Source organism: Schistocerca piceifrons, chromosome X (assembly GCF_021461385.2).
Source record: "Schistocerca piceifrons isolate TAMUIC-IGC-003096 chromosome X, iqSchPice1.1, whole genome shotgun sequence".
Lineage (NCBI taxonomy): Eukaryota > Metazoa > Arthropoda > Insecta > Orthoptera > Acrididae > Schistocerca > Schistocerca piceifrons.
The window spans coordinates 651864316-651884720 of record NC_060149.1 but is presented as its reverse complement, the minus strand read 5'-3'; the positions used below and the strand labels follow the sequence as shown (position 1 = coordinate 651884720).

The following is a 20405-nucleotide window of genomic DNA, read 5'->3' as shown; positions in this document are numbered from 1 at the left end:
TTATACTATCTACCATTTGGTATCTTCTGCATCCTCTTCTTCTTCTTCTTCTTCTTCCATTCACCATTCCTTCCATAGTATCCATCAGCAAACAATCTGTTCTCATCCAGTGTCCAAGTGAACTTTATTTCCTCTTCCTGATTACCTTTAAAATTTTTCTCTCATCCCACTCTACTCAACACCTCCTTATTTCTCACTTTGTCTAGCCGTTTTAGCCCTTGCATCCTCCTTCAAATCCACATCCTAAATGATTTTATTCTTCTTCCTTCTTCTCTCCTTAGTGTGCATGTCTCAGCGATGTGTAATGCCATGCTCTATATGAAGCACATTATCAGTCTCTTCCTCAGGTCCCTGAGCTTGCACTCACATAGAAGCCATCTCATCTTATTATGTTCCTCCTTGGCAATTGCTGTATGTGTTTCAGCTCCTTATCACCTCATGTCATGGATAATAATGCTTCCCAGATATTTGAAAGCACTAACTTGTTCTACATCTTCCTGTCCTAACTTTATAGTTTTTGTTACTTTTCTTGCACTTACCATCACACATTTAGATTTTTTCTTATTAATTATCATTCCAAATTCCTCACAGGTCTTATTTAATTCTTTTAGCATTCTGGTTATTGTTCTTTTGCTCTGCCAATAACATAATATCATCTGCAAATTCGATACATTCTATTCCCCTACCACAAACTTGCATTCCTCTGTTTTCCTTCAAACATGTCTGAATAATATGTTCCAAATATGTTAAACAGTATTGGGGACAGTGGCAGCTTTATCTCAGTGCCCTTCTGATTGTACTTTCCTCTGCCATCTCATTCCAAATCTGTACTCGTATTTTCTGTTGTAAGTACTGGTTTTCAGTCAGTCTTATATACCCACAGTCAACACCATTCATCCTTAGAATGTACATTAATTTATTCCACTGGCTCTGTCAAGGGCTTTCTCCAGATCAATGAAAACAGTATAAACTTCTCGTTCTCTTTCAATGTATCATACATCTATAATCCTCAGCAGTCCAATTGCCTCTCTTGTACCTTTCCCTCTTCTAACTCCATACTGTTCCTCTGCAATTCCTTTTTTCAGGTTTCCTGTGAAGTCTTCTGTTTATCACCCTTGATAAAACTATTGCCACATGAGAAATCAAAACTATACTTCTAAAATTCTCACATTTCTTGTTATTCCTTTACTTCTCAGTTGATATCATTACTGTCAATAGAAAGTCATCTGGCCATTCACCTTTTTCACATATCTTATTACACAGATATGTTAACTCTTACACACCATTACTCCAAAGGCTCTTAAACAACTCTGCTGGTAATCTATCAATTGCATTTGCTTTATGATTTTTCATCTCTCTTAAAGCAATTTCTACTTCTCCTCCCAAGATGCAGAATCCTTTGTCCTCTTCTATGTCTCTCATCTCCTCTTCTAATTCAATACTGTTTGGTTTTTGACTGGCCTCATATAGGCACTCTATATATTCTTGTCATCTTCTCAACACTTCCTCTGATTTATGGTCCATAGCACCATTGCATCTTTCTATTCTCGTACTTGTCCTCCTTTTCTTTGCTTCAAAGATTAGGTCAACAGCTAATCTATATATCATTTCATATTTTCCTTCCTTTTCTAGTGTCTCTGTTTCTTTACATTTCTCTTTCATCCATGTCTTCCTTGCTTGTTCTGTTTCTCTCCTTAATTCATTACTCAGCTTTCTGAACATCCTTTTTCCTTCCTCAGTTCCAATTGTCTCCCATTTCCTTCTTTGTTCCATCTTATCCAGCATTATTTTTGTTACCCATTCTCTCCCTATTCTTTCAAACTTCCTCACCCCTACAATTTTCCTACAATTTCTTCTGCAGATTGCTTAAGGTTTTGTCTCATCCTCTTCCATTTCTCATTTGCACTCCGTTCATTGGACCCTCTATCCCATTTTTACATACATGTGTTTCCAACTCAGCATTCTTACCTTCTTCCTTTAGTATCTTGGTTTTCTTCCTCTCACTCACTTCAATCATAATTACAGGTCTGCCACCACGAAGCTGTGGTCCAGATCTGTGTATTCTTTATTCTCTCTTTGTACCTATTCTAAATTATGATATAATCTATTTTGTGTCTGTCATCATTCACTCTAGATATCCCTGTATATCTTCATCTTCTGTGATCGGCAAGCAATGTGTTTCTAATCACAAGAGAACTTTCTCTGCAGATATTAAACAGCCTTTCACCCCTGTTGTTCCTACTTCCCAACCCAGATCTTCCAGTCATTCCATCTTCTTTTCCAAGTCCTGCCACTTATTCAGATCCCCTATAATGATGATGCAGATATTTCTTTTTTTTCTTTATCCTTAATTTCTTCAATCTTTTCATAATATTCCAGTGCTTTCTCATCTATGTCTTGACTGGTTGGCATGTATATTTGTACATACATCAAAAAAAGTTTTGCATCACCTCAGTTCCGAGAGTTCCGGAAGCTGCACATAATATCGGAACAGAGATCAACATAAACATCATTTCCGCCCTTTTTATTGCTCTTGAAAATCACACATTGCATGTTGTGCCACTATACACTGAGACCTTCAGAGGTGGTGGTCCAGATTGCTATACACACCAGTACCTCTAATACCCAGTAGCACATCATCTTGCATTGATGCATGCCTGTATTCATCATGACATACTATCCACGAGTTCATCAAGGCACTGTTGGTCCAGATTGTTCCACTCCCCAACGGCGATTCGGCGTAGATCTCTGAGTTGTTGGTGGGTCACGTTGTCCATAAACAGCCCTTTTAAATCCATATCAGGCATGTTCGATACGGTTCATGTCTGGAGAACATGCTGGCCACTCTAGTCGAGCGATGTCGTTATCCTGAAGGAAGTCATTCAAAACATGTGCACGATAGGGGCACGAATTGTCGTCCATGAAGATTAATGCCTCGCCAGTATGCTGCCGATATGGTTGCACTATCAGTCGAAGGATGGCATTCACGTATCGTTCAGCCGTTATGGCTCCTTCTACGACCACCAGCGGCGTACGTAGGCCCCACATAATGCCACTCCGAAAGAGCAGGGAACCTCCACCTTGCTGCATTCGCTGAACAGTGTGTCTAAGGCGTTCAGCCTGACTTCCAAACACGTCTCCGATGATTGTCTGGTTGAAGACATATGCGACACTCATCCCGCAGTGTCAAGTAGGAATCCACAGATACCAGTCAGCATGAAGATCGCGTAATGTAGCGCCGAAACTGGTTGCTGAAACAACATAACAATTGGAAATTTATACGGCTGAAAGGTATTTTGATTCGAAAGATGTAAGTGTTCGTTTTCCGCACGCACTTTTAGAGTGTGTAACTTGAAGGTAGTTCCATAAACCCTCTGCCAGGCACTAAATTGTGAATTGCAGAGTAGTCATATAGATTTAGGTGTAGATGTAGATGTAGATGGATGCAGCCCCTCACAACTGCACGTTGTATAGGAGGAGTGGCTATCACGGCTGTGGCGGGCTGCTGAAATGCGACGTCGTGTGGAGGAACTCTGTGCAGTGGCGCCGGGAGCTCCATCGCACACATGACACTGTTGGCATAAACAGGAAACTGGCAATGCAGCCAGGCAGCGTTAACTGACAGTTGCGGGGTAATAAATAGCCACACTGCGCCACTATTCCCTCTGGATGCTCGAGTACTTTTTATGTTGGTTTTCAGCTAATAATGAGATTATTATGGACAATACACACATGATTACAATATTCACGTTCAGATGGATGTCTTGTATTTCTACGCACTGAATACAGACGGTGGATAGAAACGTAGCAGTTTAGATGTATTATTCTACCTTTAATGTTATACTACTGTGGGAAATGTTTCATTCGTTATGATTTATTATTTACCTTTTTACACTCTATACTTTGTACGGTTTTTAATTTTAGATATCTTTCGTATTACGATTTTTCAAAAAATACAAGACAAACCAGCACGCAGCGGCACTCTTATCACTTCTGGCCGCATTTGGCATCTTTTAAAACATAGACTTGACGTTTACTTTTAGTCTATGATACACCTACTTGGTTGGGTAAGCGAGTTTGGCGATTGCATGCCAGGGATATGCAGCTGCCTATATTTTAAGGGTGCATTTTATGCCATAAGTTAGCCAGCATAGAGACGAATGTTATGTAAATGGTTCTTAAGGAATATTTTAACTATGTACTGTGGGGTTTTGACCATAGAATCGCTGATGATGGTACCTGGTACCAAAACAAATAAGTCATTAGACATAATGTAGGTGTGACGGTAGATTAAAGTAAATATTTTTTGTCAGTGTGACTGAGCAGAGTACAAAGCGGTCATAATCATTTACATCCGGTTTGGCTGATTTTTCTGAGAGTTCTTTTAGCTTCAGTGAAAACTGCTTTCTTACTGTTTATCGTAACACTGTGGCATATTATGCAGACTTTGCTTAGAGACATTAGCCCGCTAATTAGTAAGGAAACATGTGGTACATGAAATTAATTCGCAGCTGCGACCATCAGTTGTATAAGGGAATGACGACAATGAAAATATGTGCCGGACGGGGACTCGAACCTCGATATACTGCTTTACGCGAGCGGTCGCCTTAACGGCTTTGGCTATCAATGCACGAGACACGGCGAGACCCAAACTTCTATATGTCGTCATTTCTGTGTCACAACCTACACTTGTACCCGCATTAAATAGTTCCCGTACAGAGCAGAACATTTCAATTGAAAGTCGCTGCCTGGTATAAGTGGATAAATACGATATTGCAGTGCCCGTGTTGTTAAGAAGAACGATACAACGTGTAGGTCTGCGCCACACTCGAACCATACCATCAGCTCTTACCAACTGAAGTTGGGACTCATCTGACCAGACCAGTCCAATCGATATGGTCACCAGCCCACGACAGGCGCTGCAGGGGATGACGTGCTGTTAGCAAAAGCCCTCACGTCGGTCGCCTGCTGCCATAGCCCATTAACGTCAAATTTCGCAGCTCCGTGCTAACGGATACGTTCGTCGTACTTCCCACATCGATTTCTGCGATTATTTCACGCAGTGTAGCTTATTGTTAGCACTGGCAACTCCACGCAAATGTCGCTGCTCTCGCTCGTTTAAGTGAAGGCCGCCGGCCGGTGCGTTGTCCGTGGTGAGAGATAATACCTGAAATTTGGTATTTCTGGCACGCTCTTGACAATGGGTATCTCAGAATCCTGAATTCCCTAACGATTTCCGGAATTGTATGTCTCGTGCGTGCAGCTCCAGCTACCATTAAGCACTGAAATTCTGTCAATACCGGTCATGCGGCCTTAACCACGTCTGAAACCTTTTCACATGAATCACCTAAGTACAAATGACAGCCCCACCAGTACACTGCCCTTTTATATGTTGTGTATGCGATACTACCGGCATCTGTATATGTGTACGTCGCTATCCCATGACTTTTGTCACCTCAGTGTGTAGCTGATCGCTGGGGTAGTCCCAGAGAGGAGGTGGGAATGTCAGGAAGCTCACCTGGACCCTGTCATGTTGACTGGGCAGTTCAGAGGTCCGAACAGCGGCTGCAGACCACCGATGTCAGCAGTTACGCGAGGCGCGTGCTCAGGAGTGTTGCTTCGGAGATGCCCATGGTGAATGACCCGCTAAAGTAGACCCTGCATTTTATTTAGTCTTTCAGTTGGTAGGGCGACACGCTAAATTCGTGGAGGGGTTACTTGGGAGGAGACAGCACGAATGCTGCTGGCTGTGGTAGGCGGCCGGGGGCGTCTGCCTCGTTGGAGTGTGGGTGGCTTCCCTGAGGCCACATTGGATTTTGTCGGTTATATGTAACGTTCCCAGACGTATCAATGTCTGTAACACTGCATCGTCGGTTGTGTGGTAATCATCTGGGCATTACAATGAACCGGTTTATGGGAAGACGATCGTGGGCGTGCCGTTTGTGTATATAAATAACGACTGGGAATTATGGCCGCTATATAAGCAATCCAAGACATTGGCAAAACGTCCGATAGTCTTGAATGCACTCTGTCGCTTTTCATATCCTTTTCGGCCAAATTAATCAGTCAAATAACTACTTGTGACGCAGACTGCATAACACTTAATTTTGTAGTGAGGATAAAAAGTCTTTGCCAGCACCGCATTGTGTACCACTGGAAGGTTAGCTGGACCACTAAATCAGAACCAGATAGACACGGGTACATGTCGAAGTAACTGTAATTAGGCCACGGAGATGGGAACTTAAATCCAGTATTTTCAAAGTAGAGCTGCAGAAATTGAGAAGGAAAGGAAACTACGCTGCTCTAGGCTAGATAGTCAGCCTCGCGTCAGTGCGGAGGGGAGGCGCTTTCTCTGTACAAAAAAAAAGTAAAACCAGGAAACTGATGAACGTCGAGATACTTTACTAAAAGCGTGTGTGTTGCAGCATCTTCCTGTCAGCGATGGAGCGCGTCATGCAGTCCAACCCTGACCTCCTGCAGCTGGAGAAGACCACGACGTCCACCTCTTCTTCCTCCTCGTCGTCTTCGATATCCTCGACGACGTCGACGACATCCTCGTCCTCCTCCTCGTCTTCATCGTACACTTTCTTCGTACCGACGGACCAGGCGTTTAACAAGCTGGGCTCTACTCGGCTCCAGCGTATAATGAACGATCTTCCCTACCTGCAGCGGGTAAGTGTATCATGAAAAAATCTTAGGACCTACTTGGAGGTTGACGCGCAGACCTCTGAGTTTGTAATTTCCCGCGTACCCACTGACACACAGAGCCACAGTGCCACACACTGAAGCTACACTACTGGCCATTAAAATTGCTACACCACGAAGATGACGTGCTACAGACGCGAAATTTAACCGACAGGAAGAAGATGCTGTGATATGCAAATGATTAGCTTTTCAGAGCATTCACACAAGGTTGGCGACGGTGGCGACACCTATAACGCACTGACATGAGGAACGTATCCAACCGATTTCTCATACACAAACAGCAGTTGACCGGCGTTGCCTGGTGAAACGTTGTTGTGATGCCTCGTGTAAGGAGGAGAAATGCGTACCATCACGTTTCCGACTTTGATAAAGATCGTATTGTAGCCTATCGCGATTGCGGTTTATCGTATCGCGACATTGCTGTTCGCGTTGGTCAAGGTCCAATGACTGTTAGCAGAATATGGAATCGGTGGGTTCAGGAGGATAATACGGAACGCCGTGCTGGATCCCAACGGCCTCGTATCACTAGCAGTCGAGATGACAGGCATCTTATCCGCATGGCTGTAACGGATCGTACAGCCACGTCTCGATCCCTGAGTCTACAGATGGGGACGTTTGCAAGACAACAACCATCTGCACGAACAGTTCGACGACGTTTGTAGCAGCATGGACTATCATCTCGGAGACCATGGCTGCGGTTATCCTTGACGCTGCATCACAGACAGGAGCGCCTGCGATGGTGTACTCAACGACGAACCTGGGTGCACGAATGGCAAAACGTCATTTTTTCGGATGAATCCAGGTTCTGTTTACAGCATCATGATGGTAGCATCCGTGTTTGGCGACATCGCTGTGAACGCACATTGGAAGCGTGTATTCGTCATCGCTATACTGGCGTATTACCCGGCGTGATGGTATGGGGTGCCATTGGTTACACGTCTCGGCCACCTCTTGTTCGCATTGACGGCACTCTGAACAGTGAACGTTACATTTCAGATGTGTTACGACCCGTGGCTCTACCCTTCATTCGATCCCTGCGAAACCCTACATTTCAGAAGGATAATGCACGACCGCATTTTCCAGGTCCTGTACGGGCCTTTCTGGATACAGAAAATGTTCCACTGCTGGCCTGGCCAACACATTCTTCAGATCTCTCACCAACTGAAAACGCCTGGTCAATGGTGGGCGAGCAACTGGCGCGTCACTACTCTTGATGAACTGTGGTATCGTGTTGAAGCTGCATGGGCAGCTGTACCTGTACACGCCATCCAAGCTCTGTTTGACTCAATGCCTAGGCGTATCAAGGCCGTTATTACGGCCAGAAGTGGTTGTTCTGGGTACAGATTTCTCAGGATCTATGCACCCAAATTGCGTGAAAATGTAATCACATGTCAGTTCTAGTATAATATATTTGTCCAATGAATACCCGTTTATCATCTGCATTCCTTCTTGGTGTAGCAATTTTAATGGCCAGTAGTGTATTTTTCCTTCTTTCCAGAACTTTATGTGGTATCTCGATTAAGGTTTCATTAAATAAATGAATGCTGCTAGAAACTGCCAGAAACTGGGTGCTTGGATTCGAACATAAAATTATAACTAAATCTGTTTCTCAAATCCTGGTCGTAACATTTGTCACTTAACAAGTGTCTTAAATCTGTGAGACTCGTTCCGACTTAAGCTATATAACCTTAAGTTTCTGGTTTTACTTAGTCTTTTACCAAGAAAACTCTTTTTAGGCGTACCAGAATTACACAATTAAGAGTGACGCCACATAAAAGCAGCTGCAATCTTGTGTTGATAATGCGACAACATTTACATTTTAAAACCTGCAACAACAAAATTTTCCGTTTTCTTTTATCCGAAAAAGCCGTCAGTGTCACATGAAAATAAGTTTAAATATGCACAGAACTAAACATAAATCTTTTCAACTACGAGCGCAAAAAGAACAAGAAGATATATAACTCTTACAACGACTAACTAAAAAGCGTTTGCCTTGCCGTACCATCGATACAAAGCAGTAGTTCCACTTATTTGAAGCAACTAACAGTTTTATTCTGTTATTTCTTTTAAAAAAATCCGTGTCAAGCGTACTTTGAAAAGACGTTGAAACTGCGTAGACTAACTCCAAATTTATATCACAGACTTAAAATACAATGATGGAAAAAAATCACAACACCGAGCAGGAGCTGTGCGACATAAACTGAAGTTAATAGGTGTGTTACTACATATGAAAGATGACGTCTGTTCAAATTTCGCGCCAGTAGCATAAAAGAGCGCTAGTAGCGCCACTATGATGATGTAAATCAGGTTTGCTTTAAATGTATGCTGTACGGTCATGAGAGTTAGCTACCTTTGACGTTCGATGTGTTGAGCTGACGTTAGTCAAAAATGCCTTTAAGGTGATTATTAATTAATTAATGTCGTGTGACGAGGGCCTCCTGTCGAGTAGACCGCTCGCCTGGTGATTAAAACGCCATTATCAACACCTCCCTGATTATGTAATAGCACTACGAGAAGCTGGAGGTTCCTTCTGCGATATTGCAGAAAGACTTGGCAGGAATGTAGCCACTGAACATGATTGCTGGCAAAGTTTAGTCACGAAAATGTACGGTCGCAAGAAGACTGGGCTCCGGACGGCCACGTAGCACTACTGAGAGGGAAGAGCATCGTGTTCGGCGTATCACCCCGGCGCATCGTACTGCTTCTGCATCAACAGTTGACACTACAGTAACACAACGAAATGTTGCAAATCGGTTACTTCAAGGACAGCGCCGAGCCACCCGCCCTGTAGCGTGCATTCTAGTGACCCCAAACCATCGTCATTTGTGACTACGGTGGTGTCAAGCGAGAGCTCATTGGAGGGCAGGATGGAGATCTGTTGTTTTTTCTGATGAAAGCTCGTTCTGCCTCGGTGCCAGTGATGACCGTGTATTGGGTAGAAGGAAGCCAGTTGAGGGCCTGCAACCAACCTCTCCCCTTGCTAGACACAATACACCTACGCCTGAGTTATGTCCTAGGGTGCAATTTCGTATGGCAGCAAGAGCACTCTCGTGGTTATCCCAAGCACTGTGGTGATTCGATCTGTTGTGCGGCCGTTCATGAGCAGCATTCCATGGGATGTTTTCCAACAGGACAACGCTCTATCACATACAGCTATTGTAACATAACAAGTTCTACAGAATGTCGACATGTTGCCTTGGCCTGCTCTATCACCAGATCGAACTCATTTGGGACATCACTGGACGACAGCTCAAGCGTCATCCACAAACAGCATAAACCGTCGCTGTAATGACAGACCAAGTGCAACAGGAATAGAACTCCATCCCACAAACTGACATCCTGCACCTATACAACACAATGCATGCACGTTTGCATGCTTTCAGTCAAGATTCTGCCGGTTACACTAGTTATTAATGTACCAGCATTTCACATTTGCAATGGCTTATCTCGCGCTTGCATTAGCCTGTGACCTTCAATGTTAATCACTGAAATATGTTACCTAGATAAATCTATTCCCGAAATTTAATTACTTTACATTAATTATTTCTTGGTGTTGCGATTTTTCTCTTCAGTGTGTATGTGAAATCTGAATTATAAATATGATCGCTAGTTACGTATGTTGTTGTTGTGGTCTTCAGTCCTGAGACTGGTTTGATGCAGCTCTCCATGCTACCCTATCCTGTAAAAGCTTCTTCATCTCCCAGTACTTACTGCAGCCTACATCCTTCTGAATCTGCTTAGTGTATTCACCGCTTGGTCTCCCTCTACGATTTTTACCCTCCACGCTGCCCTCCAGTGCTAAATTTGTGATCCCTTGATGCCTCAGAACGTGTCCTACCAACCGGTCCCTTCTTCTTGTCAAGTTGTGCCACAAACTCTTCTTCTCTCCAATTCTATTTAGTACCTCCTCATTAGTTATGTGATCTACCCATCTAATCTTCAGCATTCTTCTGTAGCACCACATTTCGAAAGCTTCTATTCTCTTCTTGTCCAAACTATTTATCGTCCATGTTTCACTTCCATACATGGCTACACTCCAAACAAATACTTTGAGAAACGACTTCCTGACACTTAAATCAATACTCGATGTTAACAAATTTCTCTTCTTCAGAAACGCTTTCCTTGCCATTGGCAGTCTGCGTTTTATATCCTCTCTACTTCGACCAAATAGCAAAATTCCTTTACTACTTTAAGTGTCCCATTTCCTAATCTAATTCCCTCAGCATCACCCGGCGTAATTCGACTACATTCCATTATCCTCGTTTTGCTTTTGCTGATGTTCATCTTATATCCTCCTTTCAAGACACTGTCCATTCCGTTCAACTGCTCTTCCAAGTCCTTTGCTGTCTCTGACAGAATTACAATGTCATCGGCGAACCTCAAAGTTTTTATTTCTTCTCTATGGATTTTAATTCCTACTCCGAATTTTTCTTTTGTTTCCTTTACTGCTTGCTCAATATACAGATGGAATAACATCGGGGAGGGGCTACAACCCTGTCTGACTCCCTTCCCAACCACTGCTTCCCTTTCATGTCCCTCGACTCTTATAACTGCCATCTGGTTTCTGTACAAATTGTAAATAGCCTTTCGAGTTACGTATATATTGCCATAAGTTCAACTGGTTCAAATGTCTCTAAGCACTAAGGGACATAACATCGGAGCTCATCAGTCTCCTCATTGCCCTAAGTCTGATTTTATGAATATTTTGAAGAACTTCTACCCTTTCATAAAGTTTTCAGGAAGTGCAATAAATTAAAAAAGCACAGAACATGGCACAGCCGGCCACTGTGACCGAGCGGTTCTAGGCGCTTCAGTCCGGAACCTCGCTACTGCTACGGTCGCAGGTTCGAATCCTGCCCTGGGCATGGATGTGTGTGGAGTCCTTAGGTTAGTTAGGTTTAAGTAGTTCTAAATCTAGAGGACTGATGACTTCATATGTTAATTCCCATAATGCTTAAAGCCATTTGAACCATTTTTTTTAACATGGCACATGAGCTGCTGATATGTGTATCGATAAAAGAAGATCGAAATAGTAGTGTACCCCGTAAAGTGGAATTTCCATAGCAACTATATAGTCATTCCCACCCCATAATCTCCTGCATCATGCTCTCAGATGGAATATCATTGATTAAAGGTGACAAATAAGAGCTCCAACCTGAAAGAGTACTATTGTTCCTTTACAAATTTTGTGGAAGTTATATACAGTGTATTTCAGTCTATATCTCAAAATTTTCCGGAAAATAATTTTTATCTGGCCAAAAATTGTTGTATCATTTGTCTAGAGGAACTCAGGCAAAGAAAATAAAATGTCAGTTAATCTTTCCTACTGCAAACCGTTCATAACGCGAGTTCCACGTCCTTCATAACCTTTTACCAAGCATGGTGTCTCAGCAGCTAAGATTCTCCAATTACATTCTAAAACGGCAGGCTTGAAATCCCTATTTACTCAACCTAATATAAGTTTCAGGTGGTTCCTCTAACTCAGTTGCCTGAATATCGCGTTGGCTGCGTGATCAAGGTCGCGCCTGGTCCTTTTGTCCAGCCGGAACGCTTACTACTCCGTCTCTAATACTCACCAGTATACCTTTCAGTCAAGTGGTTTTGGCACCTTAGTAAATAAATAGCGCTTTTTCAACTCGGGAGTCAGTCACCGACTCGCTTTCATTAAGGGTGGAAAGGTCCCATCCGAAATATCGGAAGAGCAAATAATTGGATCATGGATGCATGCCAGAAAAGTTACTATTTTTGGTACATATTTTTACACTTCCACTTGGGATTCATTAAGACCATTCATTCTGGGTGTTGCCGTTTGCACAAATGTTAATTCAGATTACAAAGCTATTAAGCCTGCCTATCCATAAAGTTATCACTCCACGTATTTGATATTCATATAGCAGGTAACAATGGTTTCAAGCATCTAGTATAAACTGGGGGTATAACTGGTATATTACTTTTCTTTTCAGACAATCAAGAACCACCTGGTGGACAAGATGATGGCATCAGAAGCCTTCAAGCCCGATTTGTTCTACGACGTCCCAACGCGGCAGGATGTTGTAGATGTCGTAAAGAAGAATGGAAAGCTTAAGGCAAGAAACACATACAGCTCTGCATCCTATAATGGACATCCTTAAACTCACACAGCATTACGTAAAATAATGAAAGAACATTGCAGCTTCAAACATGTCACATTTTAAGTACTAGAGGTCAAGAAAAGATACAACATAGTCTAAAATTCACAACACAGGTCTCTCTCGAAGTACTATAGGCTTTAACGTGAAAAGTGAATTAGAATTTGTGCTGCGGCCAGGACTCGAACGCGGGTCTTCTTACTTTTAGTAGGCAAATATGCTGACCATTACACAACCGCAGTATTATGATCAACAGAGCTGCACGAACGACCCAAGTCAAAAACCCTCCCCACCACCAAGTCCAATTCACATCTCCCCTTGTTGTTGTTGTTGTTGTGGTCTTCAGTCCTGAGACTGGTTTGATGCAGCTCTCCATGCTACTCTATCCTGTGCAAGCTTCTTCATCTCCCAGAACTACTGCAACCTACATCCTTCTGTATCTCTTTAGTGTGTTCATCTCTTGGTCTCACTCTACGATTTTTACCCTCCACGCTGCCCTCCAATACCAAATTGGTGATCCCTTGATGCCTCAGAACATGTCCTACCAACCGATCCCTTCTTCTAGTCAAGTTGTGCCACAAACTTCTCTTCTCCCCAATCCTATTTAATACCTCCTCGTTAGTTATATGATCTACCCATCTAATCTTCAGCATCCTTCTGTAGCACCACATTTCGAAAGCTTCTACTCTCTTCTTGTCCAAACTAGTTATCGTCCATGTTTCACCTCCATACATGGCTACACTCCATACAAATACTTTCAGAAAAGACTTCCTGACACTTAAATCAATACGCGATGTTAACAAATTTCTCTTCTTCAGAAACGCTTTCCTTGCCATTGCCAGTCTACGTTTTATATCCTCTCTACTTCGACCAAATAGCAAAATTCCTTTACTACTCTAAGTGTCTCATTTCCTAATCTAATTCCTTCAGCATCACCCGACATAATTCGACGACATTCCATTATCCTCGTTTTGCTTTTGTTGATGTTCATCTTATATCCTCCTTTCAACACACTATGCATTCCGTTCAAGTGCTCTTCTAAGTCCTTTGCTGTCTCTGACAGAATTACAATGTCATCGGAGAACCTCAAAGTTTTTATTTCTTCTCCATGGATTTTAATTTACTCCGAATTTTTCTTTTGTTTCCTCCACTGCTTGCTCAATATACAGATTGAATAACATCGGGGAGAGGCTAAAACCCTGTCTCACTAACTTCCCAACCACTGCTTCCCTTTCATGTCCCTCGACTCTTATAACTGCCATCTGGTTTTGTGTACAAATTGTAAATAGCCTTTCGCTCCCTGTATTTTACCCCTGCCACCTTCAGAATTTGAAAGAGTGTATTCCAGTCAACATTACCAAAAGCTTTCTCTAAGTCCACAAATGCTAGAAACGTAGGTTTGCCTTGCCTTAATCTAGCTTCTAAGATAAGTCGTAGGTTCAGTATTGCCTCACGTGTTCCAATATTACTACGAAATCCAAACTGAACTTCCCTGAGGTCGGCTTCCACCAGTTTTTCCATTCGTCTGTGAAGAATTCGCGTTGGTATTTTGCATCCGTGACTTATTAAACTGATTGTTCGGTAATTTTCACATCTGTCAGCACCTGCTTTCTTTGGGATTGGAATTATTATATTCTTCTTGAAGTCTGAGGGTATTTCGCCTGTCTCATACATCTTGCTCACCAGATGGTAGAGTTTTGTCAGGACTGGCTCTCCCAAGGCCGTCAGTAGTTCTGATGGAATGTTGTCGACTCCCGGGGCTTTGTTTCTACCCAGGTCTTTCAGTGCTCTATCAAACTCTCCACGCAGTATCGTATCTCCCATTCCATCTTCATCTACATCCACTTCCATTTCCATAATATTGTCCTCAAGTACATCGCCCTTGTGTAGATCCTCTACATACTCCTTCCACCTTTCTGCTTTCCCTTCTTTGCTTAGAACTGGGTTCCATCTGAGCTCTTGATATTCATACAAGTAGTTCTCTTTTCTCCAAAGGTCTCTTTAATTTTCCTGTAGGCAGTATCTATCTTACCCCTAGTGAGATAAGCCTCTACATCCTTACATTTGTCATCTAGCCATCCCTGCCTAGCCATTTTGCACTTCCTGTCAATCTCATTTTTGAGACGTTTGTATTCCTTTTTGCCTGCTTCATTTACTGCATTTTTATATTTTCTCCTTTCATCAATTAAATTCAATATTTCTTCTGTTACCCAAGGATTTCTACCAGCCCTCGTCTTTTTACCTACTTGATCCTCTGCTGCCTTCACTACTTCATCTCTCAAAGCTACCCATTCTTCTTCTACTGTATTTCTTTCCCCAATTCCTGTCAATTTTTCGCTTATGCTCTCCCTGAAACTCTGTACAACCTCTGGTTTAGTCAGTTTATACAGGTCCCATCTCCTTAAATTCCCACCTTTTTGCAGTTTCTTCAGTTTTAATCTACAGTTCATAACTAATAGATTGTGATCAGAGTCCACATCTGCCCCTGGAAATGTCTTACAATTTAAAACCTGGCTCCTAAATCTCTGTCTTACCATTATGTAATCTATCTGAAACCTGTCAGTATCTCCAGGCTTCTTCCATGTATACAACCTTCTTTTATGATTCTTGAACCAAGTGTTACCTATGATTAAGTTGTGCTCTGTTCAAAATTCTACCAGGCGGCTTCCTCTTTCATTTCTTAGCCCCAATCTATATTCACCTACTACGTTTCTTTCTCTCCCTTTTCCTACTACCGAATTCCAGTCGCCCATGACTATTAAATTTTCGTCTCCCTTCACTATCTGAATAATTTCTTTATTTCACCATACATTTCTTCAATTTCTTCGTCATCTGCAAAGCTAGTTGGCATATAAACTTGTACTACTGTAGTAGGCATGGGCTTTGTGTCTATCTTGGCCACAATAATGCGTTCGCTATGCTGTTTGTAGTAGCTAACCCGCACTCCTATTTTTTTATTCATTATTAAACCTACTCCTGCATTACTACATTACTGTTCAAACACTATGCAATGGAATCTATTATTGTCGCTTATAGCACACGTTGTTGATATACCTACCTTACCTCCGAGCAAATGGACTCGCCCATCCCACGTCACCGGCGTGCGCACAACCGAGGGAAACATAGTCACTTGTGAGCGAGCGGTCTAACATAACGGAGTCACTATGTTTTCGAAACAGGAACAACGGGCACCGTCATTGCACAGTATTACTGTTCGTTTTTGGAGCATCACCTGCGACCAGCTTTGCGAAAGAAGCGGCGACACTTTCTGGGCAACGCACCCATCATTTTGCACGACAATGCGCGGGCGCATACAGCGCAAGCTGTGGCTGCTCTGTTGGGTCGATTGGACTGGAAAGCACTGTACCATCCACCATACTCCACGGACTTAAGTCCTTGTGACTTTGATTTGATTCCGAAGATGAAGGAACCATTTCATAGCATTCGCTTCAGAACTCTTCCAGAGATTCGACAGGCAGTAGACCGCTCCATTCGCACCATCAACAGAACAGGCTCTGCTAACAGTATACTACGCCTTCCACATCGCTGGCAACGGGTTCTACACAACGCTGGTGACTACTTTGAAGGACAGTAACAGATGCAAACATGTAACTCTTTTGTATCGGTTGTGAGTAAATAGTTGCCACTATTTAAGTACTAACCCTCGTATAATGGATATAGACCAGTAGCAAGTGTACCCAGAGTCATTTGTGACGAAATTTCACAACTATTTCTTCATTCAACGCAAAACTGACACGAATGCCACTCCACAACTCCTGCCTGTGTGCCCTCTAGGTCAGCTTATGTCATTTTGATTAACTGTCTCTAATCAGCTAATAGAGGTGCCCAAGATGTGCTGTGAATTGATCGATACTGATTAACAGTATTTTTTACAAATGCGCACATGTGTATGGGCACAAAAAGGCGTTTAGACACGGGACACGCAATGCCGCGCGCTCTATAAAACGTAATAGGTTAGTGCGCATGTAAGTTCATACAGAAATCAGTAAGAAAAATGTTGGGCTGATCACATTTATATCATTGAATGGACACGCCCTTAAATGAACTTAATTGTAAATTTACTGCTTGTACTAATTAAAATAACGGCAAAATGCGGTTCTAATCGTTGCTTCTGTCTGAGAAGAATTTAATTTCACTGGTGGACTTGTGTTTGTCCCCGAGGTTAGCTTGCTTTTGACAGCAGATAATATAGATTCATTACCATCGCTATCAACGGCAGCATTATGCAGAATTTTAGCCGCCTTTATGATTGCTACAGCATTTTGAACATCAGAACCTGTGGCTTTCAATAAAGTTCTCCACTTTGATTAGGGAATATCGAAGGAGTCTTCCACAACATCTCTTGCTGGAAAAAGTCTCTCGTTGGAAACGCTTTTTCAGCTCAAATCTCACTTTGGAGGATGAAATTCCCAGGCAAAATAAGCCAATGTGATCAAATTTTTTAATGAAAAACCTCATTTCTCAGTACACCAGCATCACCGTGTTTTCCATAATCTCAAACATCAACCGCTGGAAATTTCTATCTTGCATATGTTTTTGTCAGAAGAACAACTGAAAAGCGATATTGTAATTATAGTACTGACGTCTAGAATGGCTAAGTTTAGGAATTGTTATATGTTTTCCATCAAGGACGCTGGTTGGGCCGGCCGTGGTGGCCGAGCGGTTCTAGGCGCTTCAGTCCGGAAACGCGCGACTACTACGGTCGCAGGTTCGAACCCTGCCTCGGGCATGGATGTGTGTGATGTCGCGATTATTTTGAAGACGAACAAAGCTAGTTTCATTGTATCCCTCGTTTTCCTTGTTTTAAGACAAAACTCGTGGAATTTTGTGCGCGCACTTTGTCTTACTTCCACCAATTTAAAAATATTAAACACTATGATTCAGACTGTACACTGTTACACAAAACTCTACAAGTTCTTGTAGCTTATTATTTTCTTTCTTTTTCAGGTGAACGACGCGACGATGGTGAACTGCGATATTGTGAATACGAACGGTGTGATCCACGTTATAAACGAGGTCCTGCTGCCAGAGCAATGACCGGAGTTTTGCATGACTTCGCGTCATCGTCGTAAAATTCGCCACGACAGGAAATCGTATATAATTTGCCGTATGCATCCAATAATCCCTCAGTCAAACGAGTGAAATCATTTAAATACCACAATAAAAGTTCTTTCGGGAATTTCTGCAATTGACCTATCGTATACGTCATCTAAGATCGAGACTCATCGTATGGCTGTATATGGCTGTTCCTGTTACTGTGTATTGAGTGACATGCCACGTTAAACATTCTGCAAGGCATTCGGAAGAACCTACAGTCGTGGAACGCAGAATGATAGCAGTAAGAAGAATACATTACGTTTTTACACTAATTCATCTCGACGACGCGTCTTTGTCAGCGCGTTTCACCGTACAACGTTTCTTGTTAGGTCACGTACCGGTACCTTTACCAGTATTTATCTCAACGGATTATTACTTTCTGGAGAAGTGACCCACGTCTCAACTTTTTTAACTTTTTTAATAACAATTAATGCGACCAACTGATTATCACAATTAACTAATTTGTCATTTGTATTTAATGCGTTGTAGTTTATAGTGGATAAATCATGTGATGACATTAAAATAAATTCCATTTGTATTTTTATTACTCTTGATATTATTTGTTTCATTAATTTTGTATTTTCTTCTTGCTACACACACACACACACACACACACACACACACACACACACACACACACACACACACAGACACAAAAGCACAGAAATATTTTGCTCATTCAACTGAGATTGTCATTACAGATTTATTTGAAATCACAAACTATTTTAACGTAACACTGTGAGGTGGATGCCTGACATCCCCACAGACTGTAACAAACACCATAGCTGAAAACAAAACAGGAAGCTGAAAAGAGCTGAAAATTGGAAAATTGGTGCCACAGAACCAGGGGTGTACCAAGAAGCACAGAGCTTGAAGTTTCCAGTCATTTGTTTCTGGATACTTGTAAGCTGCAAAGCCGTGTCGCTAATACATTTTACTGGCCATATTTACATGCACCCAGATGAAAGTACTATTTTTAAGTAATTTTTTAAATTTTTTATTATATACAGGGTGAACCACATAACTTGGACTCCTCGAGTGTTTCGTAAACAGTTCTAGGTGTCGAAATAAAGTTTCTGCCTAGTAGTAGCACAGAAATGGGCTTGCTATAGATCTGTTGGTAACTCTTGAATCTACTGATATACCGGTACTTCATTGGAAAAATTTTCTTTTTAATGGCACCTGAAACCTCTTGGAAAGAGGGGTTCAATGATATAAAGCTTCTCACATTCAACAAAAATATTTACGCAAAGCAGTAACCTTATTTTCTAAATACCACTGTCGCAACAAGAGGAATGGTGCTGTCTCTCGTCTGCTACGTGTTTCCGGCACTGAACCAAGTTCTGATCAATTAATAGTAGAAAGGAAAGCCCCTTGAGCATGCTTTGGCGCTTCTACTTAGTATCGCTCTCATAGTGGCGGTGAGAATACGATTAGATTAATTACAGCGTGCATAGAGACATTTAAACAGTCATTCTTCCCGCACTCCATGTATGAATGGAATGGGGAAAACCATAATAACTGGCAGGTACAATGGGACGTACCATGTGCCATGTGCTCCACAGAGGTATGCAGAGTATAGATGTAAGTGTAGAAGTTATCTGGCTGGTTTTGTGAAAATTTCGCTAAGCCTTAGCAAACATTATATCGTTGATCTACCGAGCGAGGTGGCGCAGTGGTTAGCACTTTTGACACGCATTCGGGAGGACGGCGGTTCAAACCCGCGTCCGGCCATCCTGACTTAGGTTTTCCGTGATTTCCCTGCATCACTTCAGGCAAATGCCGTGATGGTGCCTTTTAAAGGGACGGCCCATTTACTTCCCCATCGTTCTCTCATCCGATGCGACCGACGACCTCGCTGTTTGGTCCCCTCGCCTCCATCATTGAACTCATCTTTCCAAGACGTTTCAAATGTCGTTAACTGTGGCGGCCGGTACTTATCATATGCTAATGTTCTCCAACACATTCTAAATATCGCAGTAAAATTACGCAATTTCCCTTCGAATGCGGGCCGGAAATCGCACTAGAATTACACCATTTCTCATTGCATGCGAGTCGGAATTTGCACTAAAACAATGCCATTTATCTTAACATGCGTGCTGATATTCTAATATAATGGAGGAAAACATGTTTTGTAGCGCTCTCTCCGTGATAACTAGAAACTTGAGTCAAGTATTGAAATTATGGACAGCCAAGCTATGATCAACTCAGAGAAGTGACACAGCTGTCTGTATTCTACTGCACATAGTCTGATGTGACGTCATCCCTTCCGGAACTACGAGTGCTATATTTCTCGCAGCACTAGGTCAGTAGTAGCGTATTGTGCATCTCGAAAGTATGAGAAATTTTGAAAGTGCTGTTGTCTCCAAGGCACTGTGGTGCTCGTTGTGAGAGAGGGCGCGTTTCTTTACTTGTGCATAGCAGCTTATCTTCATCGACCATCATCACATTTTC

At 42.3% G+C, this 20405-nt stretch overlaps 1 protein-coding gene across 1 annotated transcript in view; it reads left to right on the top strand.

Annotated features, from left to right (window-relative positions):
- Window positions 1–18505, top strand: part of LOC124722573 (transforming growth factor-beta-induced protein ig-h3-like) — a 345746-nt gene extending 327241 nt beyond the window's left edge. The window contains exons 12-14 of the mRNA XM_047247712.1: window positions 6426–6672; window positions 12669–12791; window positions 17802–18505. Of these exons, the coding sequence (XP_047103668.1) occupies window positions 6426–6672; window positions 12669–12791; window positions 17802–17891 (460 nt within the window). The 3' untranslated portion in view covers window positions 17892–18505. The remainder of the gene's footprint in view (window positions 1–6425; window positions 6673–12668; window positions 12792–17801) is intronic.
- Window positions 18506–20405: the final 1900 nt, after the last annotated feature.